General features: G+C 42.3%; 1 protein-coding gene across 1 annotated transcript in view; it reads left to right on the top strand.

Annotated features, from left to right (window-relative positions):
- Positions 1 to 1,308: 1,308 nt before the first annotated feature.
- LOC309560454 (major histocompatibility complex class I-related gene protein-like) overlaps positions 1,309 to 18,077 on the top strand; it is a gene marked incomplete at both ends in the record, with an annotated part of 121,604 nt that continues 104,835 nt past the window's right edge. Inside the window, 2 exons of the mRNA XM_082264088.1 lie at positions 1,309 to 1,447; positions 13,424 to 13,687. Of these exons, the coding sequence (XP_082120214.1) occupies positions 1,309 to 1,447; positions 13,424 to 13,687 (403 nt within the window). The remainder of the gene's footprint in view (positions 1,448 to 13,423; positions 13,688 to 18,077) is intronic.

Here is an 18,077-nt window from a genome sequence, read left to right as displayed (position 1 = left end):
TTATTATTGGTAAAATAACTACAATATGGACACAGAGACATGGTATGAGGATTATAATCAAGGACCTCATATGGGTAATGAAGAGGTTAATTTAATCCAAAGTGATGATGGTGGAGAATGAAATTATGGGGATAAGGAGGGGGGGGGGGTAGGGGGGGAAGAGGGGGGGGGAGGGGGGGGTTTACTTACTGGGAGGTCTTGGTGACATGGATAACTATGATATGCATGGTGAAAAACCTGGAATGGTAACAAAGAAGCACTAGAAGAGGAAATGATGAGGAATATTATATTAGGGCTACAAGATGGTGTTAATATCTAGTTCCTCATTTAGACCATTGGGACTGAGGCTATCTAGAGTATAGATCCAGAACGTTTCTCTCTCGCATAGTAGTGAGAAACGTTCTGCTGCTGGTAAGTTTTTTGGTATGGATTCGAGGATCCAGACCCATAAACCTGCCATGGATTGTTTGTGACACTCTAGGAAGTGCCGGGGAACGCTGTGTAGGTCACAGCCAGTTTCGATAAAGCATCTGTAATTGCCGAAACGCTGTCTTAAGGGGCAGATGGTGAGTCCTACGTATAGGAGTGGACATGGACAAGAGAGGCAATAAACAACGTGGTCGGTGGAACAGTTGTGAAAACCATCAAAGGTATATGTTTTACCTTTGTGGGTGAATGATTTTTGGCCGTGTTGCACAAAATCACAGGTTTTGCAGAGGGCTTTTTTGCACTGGTACATCCCCTTGAGGGGTATGGATGTGGGTTTTTTGAGTTTGCTGGGAGCAATTTTGTTCTTAAGGGAGGGAGCCCTACGGTACGTGATACGGGGTTTGTCTAGGATATTGCCAGAGAGAAGAGGTTTAAGAATACCCCAGTGTTTGGAGATGATACTTTCCATCTTTTTATGTCGTCCGTGGAATCTGGTGATGAACCGAATGGTAGACTCGGACGTGTGGTTGTCTTTTTTGGGAGGTTTTCCAGAAAGATAAGATTTGTAAGCTGTGTCTATTAATGTATTGGGGTAACCTTTGTCCAAAAACTTCTTTTTGAGGTGATGGCTTTGGGAGATGTAGTCGGATTCTTTTGTACAGTTTTGCCGTAGCCGGAAAAACTGTCCCTTGGGGATATTTTTACCCATAATGGGTGGTGATAACTGTCATAATGTAGATATGAGTTTCCAGCAGTTGGTTTGGAGTAGTTACGAGAGATGATGGTGCCGCCATCGTGGCTTAGCTCTAGATCTAGAAAGGCTAAATGCTTGTGATGCCAGGCAGATGTGAAAGATAAACCAAAGGGGTCATTGTTACAATGGTTGATGAAATCCTGGATGATGGTGGGTGGGCCATCCCAGATGATGATGAGATCATCAATATAGCGCCTGTAGAAAATGAGGTGCAGAATGTATGGATTATTTTGCCTGATGAAAGATTTTTCCCAGAAGCCCATGGTGAGGTTGGCATAGGATGGGGCAAAATTGGCCCCCCTGGTGGTGCCTGTGGTCTGGAGATATTATGTATCTTGGAAGAGGAAGTAATTGTGTGTGAGGCAAAAGTGTTTAGCCTGTGAGATTTCATTCTCCACCATCATCACTTTGGATTAAATTAACCTCTTCATTACCCATATGAGGTCCTTGATTATAATCCTCATACCATTTCTCTGTGTCCATATTGTACTTATTTTACCTATAATAATTTCCTTGATGTCTAAATACAGATCCTTTATGTTCCTGCCATCATATATGCTATTATCATATGCTATCACCATATATACAATTTATTACCCATCTGATTTTACCCATCATATTGTCCCTACTGCAAAATTATCTTAATTGTTCCCTTCTATACACACTTGTTTTAGTCCTTTTTTTTGCCCCCTTGCATCTGTATATATTGGACACCGAGATCAGTATAATCTCTCTCTCCACATATGTATCATTGTTTTAACTCTTTTATTACACATGCATTGCCGTTTTAACTCTCTTTCCCTTGCACTGCCGCTTTAATTATGGCACACGCCCCCCCCCCGTGGGCTATATAGACAGACTCCTTCTTCCTGTCTGGACACTTGACAAAGGAGTGCGCATGTCCGTACCAGACATCGGCGCATGCTCTGAAACGTGTAGTGAGCCCAGACTGCCCACACTGCCCTCTTCTCCCAGTGACGTCAGACACTCCCGCCGGCCACCGCACCAGCCCTTCCATCTCGTCCACCGCGACCTTGAAGACTACAGAGCTGGCCTCTCGGGTCCTTCAGAGCTGCCGGACCTCATCTGGATGCTGCTAACAGTTACATCTACCGCCGGAGCAGGACTCGCTGGACACTTGAATCCACTTATCTCCATGTAAGTTGCTACTGCTGTTACTGTAATAAATTACTTTTACCACACTCAAGAGTCACTTTCCCTTCCTTTACTAATTCCCATAAGAGTTGAAGCTGTTATAGCTGCAAAGGGTGGGCCAACTCATTATTGAACCCTACTGACTAAGACTGGGGTGCCATTAAAGTTCATGTGCGTGTAAAGGCAGGTGCCCCAATACTTTTGGTATTATAGTGTGTGTGTGTGTGTGTATATATATATATATATATATATATATATATATATACATATACAGTATTTCACAAAAGTGAGTACACCCCTCACATTTTTGTAAATATTTTATTATATCTTTTCATGTGACAACAGTGAGGAAATGACACTTTGCTACAATGTAAAGTATTGAGTGTACAGCTTGTATAACAGTGCAAATTTGCTGTACACTCAAAATACCTCAACACACAACCATTAATGTGTAAACTGCTGGCAACAAAAGTGAGTACACCCCTAAGTCAAAATGTTCAAATTGGGCCCAATTAGTCATTTTCCCTCCCCGGTGTCTTGTGACTCTTTAGTGTTACAAGGTCTCAGGTGTGAATGTGGAGCAGGTGTGGTTAATTTGGTGTTATCGCTCTCACTCTCTCATACTGGTCACTGGAAGTTCAACATGGCACCTCATGGCAAAAAACTCTCTGAGGATCTGAAAAAAATAATTGTTGCTCTACATAAAGATGGCCTAGGCTATAAGAAGATTGCCAAGACCCTGAAACTGAGCTGCAGCTCAGTGGCCAAGACCATACAGTGGTTTAACAGGACATGTTCCACTCAGAACATGCCTCGCCATGGTAAACCAAAGAAGTTGAGTGCACATGCTCAGTGTCATATCCAGAGGTTGTCTTTGGGAAATAGATGTATGAGTGCTGCCAGCATTTCTGCAGCGGTTGAAGAGATGGGGGGTCTGCCTGTCCATACGCCACACACTGCATCAAATTGGTCTGCATGGCTGTCGTCCCAGAAGGAAGCCTCTTCTAAAGATGATGCACAAGAAATCCCGCAAACAGTTTTCTGAAGTCAATCAGACTAAGGGCATGGATTACTGGAACCATGTCCTGTGGTCTTATGAGACCAAGATGAACTTATTTGGTTCAGATGGTGTCAAGCGTGTGTGGTGGCAACCAGGTGAGGAGTACAAAGACAAGTATGTCTTGCCTACAGTCAAGCATGGTGGTGGGAGTGTCATGGTCTGGGGCTGCATGAGAGCTGCCAGCATTGGGGAGCTACAATTCATTGAGGGAACCATGAATGTCAACATGTACTGTGACATACTGAAGTAGAGCTTGATCCCCTTCCTTCGGAGACTGGGCCGCAGGGTAGTATTCCAACATGATAACAACCCCAAACACACCTCCAAGACAACCACTGCCTAAAGAAGCTGCGGGTAAAGGTGATGGACTGACCAAGCATGTCTCCAGGCCTAAACCCTATTGAGCATCTGTGGGGCATCCTAAAACGGAAGGTGGAGGAGTGCAAGGTCTATAACCTGCACCAGCTCCGTGATGTCATCATGGAGGAGTGGAAGAGGACTCCAGTGGCAACCTGTAAAGCTCTGGTAAACTCCATGCCCAATAGGGTTAAGACAGTGCTGGAAAATAATGGTGGTCACACAAAATATTGACACTTTGGGCCCAGTTTGGACATTTTGGCTTAGGGGTGTACTCACTTTTGTTGCCAGTGGTTTAGACATTAATGGCTGTGTGTTGAGTTATTTTGAGGGGACTGCAAATTTACACTGTTATACAAGCTGTACACTCACTACTTACATTGTAGCAAAGTGTCATTTCTTCAGTGTTGTCACATGAAAGGATATAATAAAATATTTACAAAAATGTGAGAGGTGTACTCACTTTTGTGAGATACTGTATATATATATACAGTATAGTTATATATAGTATCTCACAAAAGTGAGTACACCCAGTCTGCCAATTGGAGGACATTTAGGGCTGTGCTCCAAAGTAGAATGCAAAGAAGGAATTTGACCATGCTGGGATGAGTTTTCAGGGTGAAATAGGAAAGCAGAGGGACTGGACAGTTTGACCAGGGATTACAGAGAAAGGAAGCAATACAGAGAGAACCGGATACTTTTTCATACAAGTAAATGGTACAGCAGGTACAGATCAGGAATATGAAATGTTGGAAATAAAAAAGGTGTAATCTTAGGAAAAAGTGTGTAGCGCCAAAAGTAAATGAAAAACAATGACATGTGAATACTGTGTTATAAATGTACAACACATTAAAATAAAGTCCAAAAAAGTGAAAAAAATGTATATATAGGTCCAATCTTGAATGAAAATCAACAGTAAATAACCAATATAGTGAAAAATAGATTTAAATGCACAATCCCATGATAGGATCAGCAATATAAACTTCTGATTTCGTCAGATACCGGGTCGGCAGTGGCTACCATTGTCATATGGTTTTATTATTCATTTTATTTTGGCTTTTAACATACAAATCCAATAATTACTACACTGTGGAGACTTCATCTGGCTCTCTGGTGAGCTTTATTTACCACAGCTAAATCTGGATGGTGCGAGTTGCTGAACAGCCTTCCCCGCAACAGATGGCGGGTCTCCACTGAGTGCGTGTTTGCTGCTGTAACGACAGCCGGCTTTTCTGGTAAGTGTCCATTTTACAGAGGTGTGGTGGATGATTCTGGAGCACTGCACTGGATCACTTCTTCACTTTTCAAGTCACCACCAATTTTTTGTGCACATCTTTGCACTGAATTTTGTGCTTTCACCAATAAGTTTATATTGCTGATCCTATTATAGGACTGTGCATTTAAATCTATATTTGTTTTTATTGTTTCTTTATTGTTGATTTTCATTTAAGATTATATATATATATATATATATATATATATATATATATATATATATATATACACACACACACATTCTTTTCACTTTAGCACTTTTTTGGACTTTATTTCAATGTGTTGTCCATTTATAATACAGTATTCCCATTTCATTGTTGTTCATTTACTTTTGGCACTACACACTTTTTCATAAGAATATGAAATGTTGGGGTAACAAACAATAAGGTTCAAGGCTGCTTACAAAGGCCTTTTAATTGTGGCTTTATGCAAAGGGGTTAATTTTTTTTTTTCTTTACACAGAAATTGTTTGGTCATCATCAGTGAAACAATTGGATGTGAATCTTTCAAGCTTTGTTGGGTTTGGAAATTCCTTTTCTGGTTCTGCCAGATTCCAAGATGTTTATGCCAGAGGCCTTGCTGTTGTGGGTCGGTTCTGGCATGGCGGTGAGTAAAAAAGTCTACATTAGAAGGACTTCCTTTTTTGCAGTAATAAGACTTTTCACAAAGACATTTCTTCGGATTTAATGAAAAAAAAGAAAGTCAATAGACTAGGGTTTCCAATTACTAGGACTACATTTTAGGGATAAACCGATATGTTTTTTTCAGGGCCGATACCGATATTTTGGTCACAACGTATCAGTATCGGCTGATATTTTGTACATTTAAAGTTTTGAAAAATAAAGACAATTTTTAACACAAATAAACCAAGTGACTCAAAGAGGAGGGTCACGTGACCGCGGCTAGGTGCAAATTATATGAATTATAAATTAATTTAATAAAAGTGTTTCTGAGCTGCTAGTCTTAAAACAACATGTGTTGGTGAAAAATTATGAAATAAAAAGAGACAGCGCTCAGAATTAGTGGTACAAAAATACCTAAATAGGTGTATACACAAATAAATATTCCTGGTTTAAATATTCAAATACAGTGACAGTGCACAGTGCAAGTGTCACAATAACAAAAGTGACAGCGCATAAAACTCTATGTATAAAAATTATTATTATAAAGTCATGAAATAAAAACGGTGACAGTACTTTTGTGCAAAATGAGGATGCAATATCAGCAGCAAAAATCAGTATAGTGACTTTAGGTGCTCTGCATTCATAAAGGAATACTTCCTTTTGTTCACAACTTGTGCATATAATGAAAACAGTCCTTATGTGCAAAACTGCAAATGCAGTATCAACAACAAAATTTAGTCCAGTGACTTATAAAGTGTTCAGTGCTGTGGGAAAAGATGCCTCCTTATGGCGAGATAAAAAGAGGAAAGGAAATCCACCACCAGATGTCCTACACACTTACCAGATGACCCCTTGGGGTCTAGCCTTGGTAAGTGGTATGCTGTATACAAGGTCCCAGATAGAATGGAATGCCGCCACAACTCATACGGTAATCTATCCACCTAGGGAAACTGGTAGATTCTTCCTCCAATGCCTCTCTCTCAGACCCCACACAGACCGATCAATATATAAGAAAAAAGGAACTTCATGGCATAGTACGTATACTCAGTTTAATTACGGAAAAAAGAAGCCACTTACATCAGGTAATCAGGGGAACAGCTTTACAGCATCGCACGCCGGTTTGCGTTCCGGCTGCGTTCCAAAGAACCGGAAGTGACGTGGGCGTAATGCGCAGACCCAACCGGTTTCGTCCTGAAACCGGTCGGGTCCGCGCATTATTGTGGGTGGCTGGCTGGTACCGGGCCTGTGGGTGGCTGGCTGGCTCCCTGGTACATCCCTGTGGATGTGGGTGGGTGGCTAGCTGGCATCGGGCTGCTGTGGGAGGGTGTGTGGCTGTGATACACTCCCGCGAGACTAGTCCCGACTCCAGACGAGGCTGTCCAAGGCGAAGGGAGGCGGCCTAAGAAGGCAGAATGAGATCACAAAAATATCGACAATATCGGCCAGTTCCCGATATCAGGATATATCAGGATATATCAGGATATATCAGGGAAAGTGCATATCGGCCACCGATATATCGGCCTTGCTGCTAATCGGTCTATCCCTACTACATTTTGATTAATCCTTAGTTAATTTAGGGAAATTTGCCTCCTGTATGTAGGCTTATTTGTTAAGTACTAATTGACAGGTAACACTGTAGTTAATTGCTGCTAAGGATATCAGGGCTATCTACTACAACATAACCGACTAACCACAAAAGATGTAAGCAAAACAAAACAAAGCTGACAATTATATAGTGATAGCAGAGCCGGGACAAGGTCATCAAGAGCACAGGGCAAATGTACCAAACTGCACCCCCCTCCCCTCCCCAAGATGTATGAGCATTACAGTATGTGTCAGCAAAAATCCCCCCCCCCCCCTCCCAAATAAAAACAAAAAAATTGAGCACTAAGCTACATGCTTACCCCCAAGCATACAGTGCCTTGCGAAAGTATTCGGCCCCCTTGAACTTTTCGACCTTTTGCTACATTTCAGGCTTCAAACATAAGGATATAAAACTGTGATTTTTTGTGAAGAATCAACAACAAGTGGGACACAATCATGAAGTGGAACGAAATTTATTGGATATTTCAAACTTTTTTAACAAATAAAAAACTGAAAAATTGGGCGTGCAAAATTATTCAGCCCCGTTAATACAAAGTTAATACTTTGTAGCGCCACCTTTTGCTGCGATTACAGCTGTAAATCGCTTGGGGTATGTCTCTATCAGTTTTGCACATCGAGAGACTGAAATTTTTGCCCATTCCTCCTTGCAAAACAGCTCGAGCTCAGTGAGGTTGGATGGAGAGCATTTGTGAACAGCAGTTTTCAGTTCTTTCCACAGATTCTCGATTGGATTCAGGCCTGGACTTTGACTTGGCCATTCTAACACCTGGATATGTTTATTTGTGAACCATTCCATTGTAGATTTTGCTTTATGTTTTGGATCATTGTCTTGTTGGAAGACAAATCTCCGTCCCAGTCTCAGGTCTTTTGCAGACTCCATCAGGTTTTCTTCCAGAATGGACCTGTATTTGGCTCCATCCATCTTCCCATCAATTTTAACCATTCCCTGTCCCTGCTGAAGAAAAGCAGGCCCAAACCACGATGCTGCCACCACCATGTTTGACAGTGGGGATGGTGTGTTCAGGGTGATGAGCTGTGTTGCTTTTACGCCAAACATAACGTTTTGCATTGTTGCCAAAAAGTTTGATTTTGGTTTCATCTGACCAGAGCACCTTCTTCCACATGTTTGGTGTGTCTCCCTGGTGGCTTGTGGCAAACTTTAAATTACACTTTTTATGGATATCTTTAAGAAATGGCTTTCTTCTTGCCACTCTTTAATAAAGGCCAGATTTGTGCAGTATACGATTGTTGTCCTATGGACAGAGTCTCCCACCTCAGCTGTAGATCTCTGCAGTTCATCCAGAGTGATCATGAGCCTCTTGGCTGCATCTCTGATCAGTCTTCTCCTTGTATGAGCTGAAAGTTTAGAGGGACGGCCAGGTCTTCGTAGATTTGCAGTGGTCTGATACTCCTTCCATTTCAATATTATCGCTTGCACAGTGCTCCTTGGGATGTTTAAAGCTTGGGAAATCTTTTTGTATCCAAATCCGGCTTTAAACTTCTCCACAACAGTATCTCGGACCTGCCTGGTGTGTTCCTTGTTCTTCATGATGCTCTCTGCGCTTTAAACGGACCTCTGAGACTATCACAGTGCAGGTGCATTTATACGGAGACTTGATTACACACAGGTGGATTCTATTTATCATCATTAGTCATTTAGGTCAACATTGGATCATTCAGAGATCCTCACTGAACTTCTGGAGAGAGTTTGCTGCACTGAAAGTAAAGGGGCTGATTAATTTTGCACGCCCAATTTTTCAGTTTTTTATTTGTTAACAAAGTTTGAAATATCCAATAAATGTCGTTCCACTTCATGATTGTGTCCCACTTGTTGTTAATTCTTCACAAAAAATTACAGTTTTATATCTTTATGTTTGAAGCCTGAAATGTGTCAAAAGGTCGCAAAGTTCAAGGGGGCCGAATACTTTCGCAAGGCACTGTATATTATTCTCTTCCCAGGACAAATCCGCTCTTTTGCTGAAATCCCCCCTCCCAGCACGAATATTTGACCCCCATCCCTCCCATCTCAAATTCTCTCTCAGCTCAAATCCACCCCATAAACAAAATCACTCCTCCTAGCACAAATCCTCTACCTCTCAAACTTTCCCTCCAGGTATACATCCTCTCCCCCACAACCACCCCAACTTCCCCCCTAGCACAAATACACCCCCCCAATCATCCCTATTAACACAAATACCCCCCCCCCCCAAAAATAAAAATAAAAAATAAAATAATCCCTGAAAAAAATCAGCTGACCTGGCCTTCTTTAAAGCGGAGTTCCAGCCATTTACTCACCTGTCCAACGGTCCAGCGATGCGGCCGCCGGAAGCCTCGATCCTCTCCCTCGGCGCCGGCATCACTGCTGTGGGCACCCCGGCTGTTACAGTTTGCGGCTTCACAGCCGGGTACCCACTGCGCATGCGCGAGTCGCTCTGCGCGCCGTGATTGGCCGGCAATCTTCTGGGACCTCTGACGTGTCCCAGAAGATTGCAGGGAGGGAGGGGGAGAGGAGAACTTCCGCTCAGGGCGCCGCGGCGCTCCGAGCGGAAGTGGGAGCGGGTACCTGTCAAAACTAGGTACCCGCTCCGCCCCCAAAAAAATGACATGCCAAATGTGGCATGTCGGGGGGTCAGGACTCCCTAAAGCGGAAGTTCCACTTTTGGGTGGAACTCCGCTTTAAGTTCCAAACTCCATTTAAAGATATAGAGGAAGAAAATTTTCTGCATGTTCTCAATATAACTAGTATGTACTGCTAAACACCATATTAATTGTACCCAGCACTTCACATTCTAGAGCTTTTCAGCATAAATCAGAAGACAGAGAACAAGTCCAAAATACTGACACAGAAGTCACTGAGGACCAGGTCACCATGGGACAAAAGAAGCATTGTGTTCCTGTGTATATCCTTCTTCTTACCAGTCGCATTTTGCGGTATGTTAACAGTTACTGCTTATTTTCATTTTCTCTTCATTGATTATCCTTCACTTTGTCTAAATGCCAACAGAAGTTACAACCCAGCACAGGTGTTCTATTTGTTCTCAGAATCAAAGAAACAACTTACCCTGCTCTATCCAATGTCCTTTTTAGGCTAATGAAAGTATGTCAGTGCTCTGACTCGGGCTCCTGCTAGCCAGAAAACGTCCAAACCCTCCAACATAGTCGGCACTTGACAGGATCGATGTTCATTTTCTTTTTTTTTTTTGATGCATAGGGTTAAAGACCAGCCTGGCCCCATGTGTAAAGTAACCCCCCCCCCCCGCTAAATAATGTATAAACTGTTGGAAAGCTGAGTTTCTACTCATACCGGGGTCATGTACCAGCAATAGAGTAACTTGTAAGCATTTTCCTGGGTAAAAATGTTCCAGGAGCATTTAAACAAGTTCAGCCAAATCTGGTTCCAGGTGGACAAGTCAAGAGTGGACCAAGTCACCCTGAAAAAGTAGTTGTAAACGGAGGACCAACCACGGTATCTAATACAATTATCTTTTCTGAAAATGTTTTACCAATCAGAGACAAAAAATGCCTAATGCTGGAGAAGTTGGGAATGCTTAAATTTGGACAGTATACCTAAATCAGTCAATTTGACCCACACTATACCAAGAAACTGTCAAACTTATCATGGGTCCACTGGGTTCCATGAATCAACCTCTCCATTTGTCCTGGGACTGCTAGTATTCATTCACGGGTATATGTGGAGAAGGAGAATATGGATTCTCTCTGCATTGAGATACTGGTCATTGGGTCTTTCCCTTCCTGATACTGGCTGCATGAACTGCAACCACGTTTGAGATCAATTAATTGCATTATTGGGCACATGGGATCAGCCCCATACCACCAGGGAAGCTCTGAAGTGTGAATGTCGTGAACTGGTACTATTTACTATTCACTCTCCAGTTGAAACTGCCCTAATAGATTTTGAGCCATCCAGTCTGTTAGTTGGTGTTTATAGTGTGTGCTTGGGGACCATGGGTACTGTGTGTAGTGTGCCAACGTTGTCTACTTGTTTTTATTGAGATCGTTGGGGGGTTTTACATTCTCATTTTTTGTCTCTGATTGGTAAGAATTTTTCAATAAAGATAATTGTATTACATACCTTGGTTGGTCCTCCATTCACTACGACTTTTTCAGGGTGACTTGGTCCACCTGAATTTTTCTTTTATTTTGTGCAGACATTTAGATGTACCCCATCTATTTGTGACGAATGACAAAGTGCTACTGCTGCTTACACTACATTTCCTGCAGTCCATCGTGGGTTTAGGCCGCAGAGGCTTTATCTATTTATGGTATATAAGAATGGACCAAGGTCGGTTTCCCACTTAGAAACATAAGTAAGCTTACACGACCCCAAGGCATCCATATGTGAACCATATAGAGCAAACCCTTTAATGAGGGGTCTTTTCAGGACCTGTTCTCAAAAGGAGTCAAGCGCATAGAGGAATCCTATTAGAGTATAAACAGAGAATGCACATGGTGCTGTAGTTGAGTGTATCAAAACATTTCAGAGAGGGGAATTTGCCAGTGCTCCCTCAGATAATCAAAGGATTTAAAAGAGAAGAATGGGATTTTTTTTTTTTTTAACAATCATACTTACCTAGGTGGATGTAGTATTGCTGCATTTGTCCCCCGCCAGCTCTGAGAACTAAGCGACCAAACACCGCCGACAGTTGTCAGTCACTGGCTCTCTGCTCTTCCAATCCCTCCCCCCTCTTGCTCATTGGAGCACTGGGCTGTGAAGGGGGCAGGAGCGGCCAGCTCAGGCTCTCAGTGGCTCACTGAGAGGCTGAGTCAGATGCCAGTCCAGGCATGTGGGCGGATCCTTTATTGTCGCGATCTTGCCCAAGCCCAGCTTGGCTCAGAGACATCAGCAGACAGTGGGTTTTAGCCAGCTATCTGCTGAAAATGGGTTACAGGAGTTCAGAATGAACTACACTCCTGTGATCCACAGGAGAAGTTCAGCCACAAGCTTTGGCTGTACTTCTCCTTTAATACCATCCAGTGACAGAAGCTCATAAATATATGTGGTCATTCTTGCCCTCCACCATTGAAATGCCACTGGGTTGTCATGGGCAGGGGGAACATGGGGAGTTTCGAAAACACCAGACAATGGTAGGTGGAGAGAGACCAGCCTAGCTGAAATTTTTATGAAGTCCCACAAATGCAGTGAGTGTGGTAGGGTCGGGTCGGGTCAAAAAATAATATGCTGTGGTGGAGTCAGGGAAGACTATAAATCAGAAACCATTGCCAGGTGGATCCAGAGGGGGATCTAAACAGAAGCATGAAATGAAAACAAGTGTAGAAATTTGAGCCGAAACACAGCAGGATTTGAGGTCTCAGGGACTGCCAGACCTCCCCCTACTCTCCTGCAGGTTGGATGCAAGTAGACTCGGTCTGATATGCTCGAAGATGAAACTAAGCATTTTGCGTCGTTCATTGCTCAATATATGATTTGGTATAGGGATTGTGAGAACTTGAAAATAATACAAGAGTTTAAGTAGATACGTCATACGAAGGGCGTGGATTCTCCCAAAACAGGATATCTGAAAGGTCATCCAAAAAGCAAGAAGGCCTGAGAGATCCCTAAACAAAGCAGGATAATTATAACAATGAAGGGAATCATAAGACGAGGTCAGTCGAACACCAAGATACGTTGGTGAGGTGGGCAAAGAGATGTTATAATTGGCTTTGACAATCCTTAGCTCATCCAGAGGGAGCAAAAGATTAAGGGTTTTAGACTTTGATTCATTGACGATTGAAAACAAATGTTGCTTTGACCCCACTAATGTTTAGAAAAAGAAAAAAACTTTTTTTTAGAACCTTCTTTTTCTAAGAATTTTCACTCAAAATTCTTCCTACCAGCATTACAATCTTCTTTTGCAGGGACCATTTTTTAGATTAAAAATTAGATACAATTGTGCTGTGCTTATATACATGTGAAATTACTCAAATGTTTGCGGTTGTGCATTCCAGTTAAAATTCAAAAGCAAAAGTTGTGTAACAAAGAAAAAAATTCAATAATGATTAAGTGTCCCAAAAGCTAGTGCACCAATAAAAAAGTCTTAAATCAATGTATACATCAAAAACAACAGCTAAGCACGAGCAGCGAGAAAAGGTTGCTAGTATTCAATAGGAATATAAAACACTCACAATGTTATGTGTGTTCTTTAGATGATCATGTACTCAGTTACCATCACACTGGCTTGTACTACCCTGAGGAAGGTCGGTATCACTTTGAGACAGTCGGGTATGTGGATGATCAGGAGATCGATATGTATAGCAGTGAAAGTCATGTGAACATTCCAAAGTCAGTATGGATGGAGGAGAACGAGAACGATGATTACTGGGAGAAGCAGACATCTTTGCGCAGAGGATGGGAGAAAGTTTTTAAAGACAACCTAATGATCCTGGCCCGTCGGTTCAACTACACAAGAAGTAATAGAGATCTTCAGCTGTTATTTTAACCACTTCTATAAAGGGCACTATTACCCCCTTCCTGCCCAGGCCAATTTTAAGCGCTGTCGCACTTGAATGACAATTGTGCTGTCATGCAATACTGTACCCAAACTAATTTTTATCATTGAATAAGTGAAATGGTCAGCGCTGCTCCTCTCTTTGTTTCAATGATATGTGCTGGATCATATATGAAAAAAGTGCTAAGTACTACTTAAAATGAATATGCAAAACAATCTGCATTAATATGTGTCAGCATATAAGAAATATCATCAAGTGCTAAGTGCTTGACACATATTAATGCAGATTGTTTTGCATATTCATTTTAAGTTGCGCTTAGCACTTTTTTTATATATGATCCAGCACATATCATTGAAACAAAGAGAGGAGCAGCGCTGACCTTTTCACTTATTCAATCCAAAGGCACCACACCTTATTTTGTCAGCAGCAGCCCCATCTAAATATACACATTTATTTTTTCCATAAGCGCTCAGACCTTTGCTCATTAATTTTTATCATTGTTCACACAAATAGAGCTTTCTTTTGGTGGTACTTATTCACCACTGTTTTTTTTTTTTTTGCTAAATGAATGAAAAAAGACTGAACATTTTGAAAAAAAAAACATGTTTTTTCTTTGTTTCTGGTATAAAATTTAGCAAAGAAATAATCTTTTTTCATTAATTTATGCCAAAATGTATTCTGCTACATTTCTTTGGTGAATATAACCCAAATCAGTGTGTATTATTTATGTATATAAACTAACCGCAATCATATATGCGATCAGCAGCACAAGTTCAAAAGCCAAAAAATAGTTTATCAAACATAGTGCAAATTAAATAGACACAATCTATCAATAATAATAATAATAATTATAATGATAATAATAAATTGTTCTGTGCAAATAAATAAATAAAACCAGAAAAATATAAATATATCAAAACAAAGTGCAAAAACTGTGCAAATTCAGTCCAATAGTCCAACTATATCTGTGTGCTGGCTCCTTTAAGTAAATACACTCTTCCCAAAGTGCAAAGTTCAGTATTTCTTAGATTGTATTGATGGTGACACTCTCTGTATTGGAGAAATGGCAGAAAATTCACACTCACCAGATGATGTTGACCTCTCTTACCGTATGGTACGCAGAGATCAAAGTAGCCTTGTAAGACCTCATACTTGCCAACTGTCCCTTTTTTCCTGGGACAGTCCCTGCAAATAGGAGCCTGTCCCAGGTAATGTATATTGTCCCTGGAAGTGCCTGTTAATCGGGCTCCCCATAAATGTTACGCAGAAATAGTGCAGCTGAATGGGAGACTTATTCCAACTCTGCTACTGTGGCCTTAAGTTTGAAATTCCCTTTTTAATTTCCTGTAATTCTCTATTTATTGAGTAGACTCTATAATCTGATAAGTAGGCGAGATTAATTATGCAGAGTGGGCGGAGCTTCAGGGAAGTGGGTGTGGTAGTTGATAGCTGTTGGCAACTATGAGACCTCCGTGATCTAAATATGGGTACCCAGTTTATCCTCCTGAAGGGACCTCTCCATATGATGAATGCTTTTAAATGAGAATCTCGGGAGACATAAATATAGAGAGAGGTGTGTGCTGTTCTCCGCATAGTTATTTGTACATTGCATTATCATCTTGCTTTCACTTGTTGTTTCTATGCATTGTTGTACTGCTGCCATCTGCTGGCCAGAATTTGCATGCCGCACGCCTTGTTCTTGTTAAGTAAAGTTTTTGACATCATGGGCGTGGTTTTTCAGAGTGTGTGTCTTGTCACATCCAGCAGCCATCTTCAGTTCCTCATGGCTGTGTGACTGAAAACTCCACATTTTTGGACTTGTGAAAAGGCATCAGTTTTGACCAGCAGTTAGCCTCAGGATAGACACCAACAGTACAGTATTGATACCACTACTACAGAACAGTATTGTATCACCGTCTATTGCTGTATCTGGATTGAATAAACCCACGTTTGATTTTATCTTCATGCCTAAAGCTGGATACACACTATCCAACTTTTGTTGGTAGATTTCCTTCAGATTTACCTTTTCTATGTAGTGCAAGGGCCTGCCAGATTGCATACAAATTGAAAGTGTTTAGGTTTGACCTCATATTATATGGTTTTGGTAAGTCTAAAGGAAAAAGTCTTCAGAAAATCTTATAGTGTGTATGGCCCATAAGTCTGGATTCATCTAACCTGAGCATCTGCCGGTCCGGTCTGCCCCACTGCTTGGATACGAAGGTAGGAAGTCACACAGCTATTATCAGTTATACCTTCATTTGCCTTCATGTGGGGACAGAACAGTCAAAAACTGCCTTAATGTCCACACCCCAGCTACAGATTCCCTCAGAGTCCAGTAAAACACTCAGGAATCTCCCTTGCAACAGGCCCACTTGCAGCAAATCTGCCCGGCTACAGTGCATGTTCCACAAGTCTTTGCTCGCATAGCAGAAGAATTGTTAACGCACGCAGGGTCCCTCTCCAACCAAACCCCGCAAATCACTCAAAACACCTTAGGAACCTCGCCAGAGTGACCCAGCGCAGCCGCACTGCAATTTTCAGCCCCCAATTCAAAAGTTTATTTTCTTAAAGAGACAGTGCACCTTAAATAAAATGGCAGAAAAGGACATCGCACAGTTCCCCAGTGATGAAACTAAGCTAATGCAGCCTGATACTGATCACTACGAAGAACAGGAAGCAAAACCCACACTTCCAGCAGACCAAGTTGTGCGACCAAGACGCTCCCTCAAACCGACACTAAAGGTCAGGGAAAACTATCAAACCACAAAAGATGAGCTATGCGATAACCTGGAAGAGCTATGGGAACGAGTTTCCTCTCTCATGTCAGGACTTAAATCCTCTAGTGATGCCACAAGCTTACAACTTGCCGTCAGGCGGCTGAACACAGCTCATGAAAGATACAAGAGACTGTCCATAAGGTATATAACCTTTCTAAAAGATGCTAATAATGATGAAGCCCTTTCAGAACTGAGCAAGGCAGAATCAATAGACAGACAAAGAGATGCCATGGTGCTGTGTGCTAAAGATAAAGCGGAACTCCGTATCTCCCATTTGCAAGAAACTGGATCACACAGATCAAATTCATCTAAACATTCCTCTGGGCCATACAGATCATCATGCTCAAGAAGCTCAGCCCTAAGTGACAGATTACTAGAGGCCCACATAAATGCAGAGCAATCTAAAGCGAGACGTTCCTTCACTGAAAAAGAAGCTTTTGCAAGAGCAGAAGCGGAGGCAAAAAGAGCAGAAGCAGAGGCTAAAAGAGCAGAGGCAGAGGCCAAGAGGGCTGAAGCAGAGGCAGATGCCAAGAGGGTAGAAGCAGAGGCGGAGGCCAAGAGGGCAGAAGCAGAGGCTCGAATAAAGATTCTTGAATCAGAGATGGAAGAGGAAATTGCATTAGCTAAAGTAAGACTACTTGAGCAAGCATTGAGCCAAGGTCTTGATCCAGTCTGCTCACCACCACAGGAAACAGAAGATCCAGCTGATCGCACCAGCGACTATGTACTGGAACAGTTATCTGCACCACCCCCAGTATGCAGTACCACCCAAGCTGACAACACCGAAACCTCCAAGTCAACTTCACCTACAGCGCCAGTGCCACTCACAGTGCCTAAGCAACCTGATGGCATTCATCCAGATATGCCTTCTCAAGGACAGTTATTACAGCAAAAGGGCTATCAGGCTTTTCCTGGCCTACCCCCACAGCTCAAGCAGCAGTCATCACAATCTACAGAGGCTAGATCACAGCTCAACCCTGCAGCAACATCATTCTACCCGGAAGCATCTCACCCTTTCACGCCGCGCAGCCTACATGCCCCGGCAGCATCACAAGTTGTCATGGCAACAAGCAGTGAGAAATCAGATATGTCTGAGTTTGCCAGGTTTATGGTGAGCAGAGAGCTAATTAATACAAGTCTCTCAAAATTTGATGACCGTGCAGAGAGCTACAGAGATTGGAAGGCAACCTTCAAGGCCACCATTGCCAACCTCAACCTAACAGCAGAGCAGGAGCTTGACCTCCTAATCAAATGGCTGGGCCCAGGCTCCACAAATCGTATCAAGAGCCTCAGAACTGTCTATGTGTGACAAGCAAATGCAGGTCTCGCTGCCGCCTGGCAGAGACTCGAACGTACCTTCGGCAGTGCAATAGAGAAAGCCCTATTCAAGAGACTGCAAAACGTCCCAAAGATCAATTTTAAGGATGTCTATAAGCTTCAGGATTTGAGTGACCTACTCATGGAACTAGAGCTTGCCAAAAGAGACCCTCGTCTGACCGGGCTGTGCTACCTGGATACAGCCCATGGAGTGAACCCAATTGTCGCGAAACTACCATACAGTCTGCAAGAAAAGT

The sequence above is a fragment of the Pelophylax lessonae genome (assembly GCF_965119305.1).
Source record: "Pelophylax lessonae genome assembly, chromosome: 7".
Taxonomy (NCBI): domain Eukaryota; kingdom Metazoa; phylum Chordata; class Amphibia; order Anura; family Ranidae; genus Pelophylax; species Pelophylax lessonae.
This window is presented reverse-complemented; position numbering and strand designations above follow the sequence as displayed.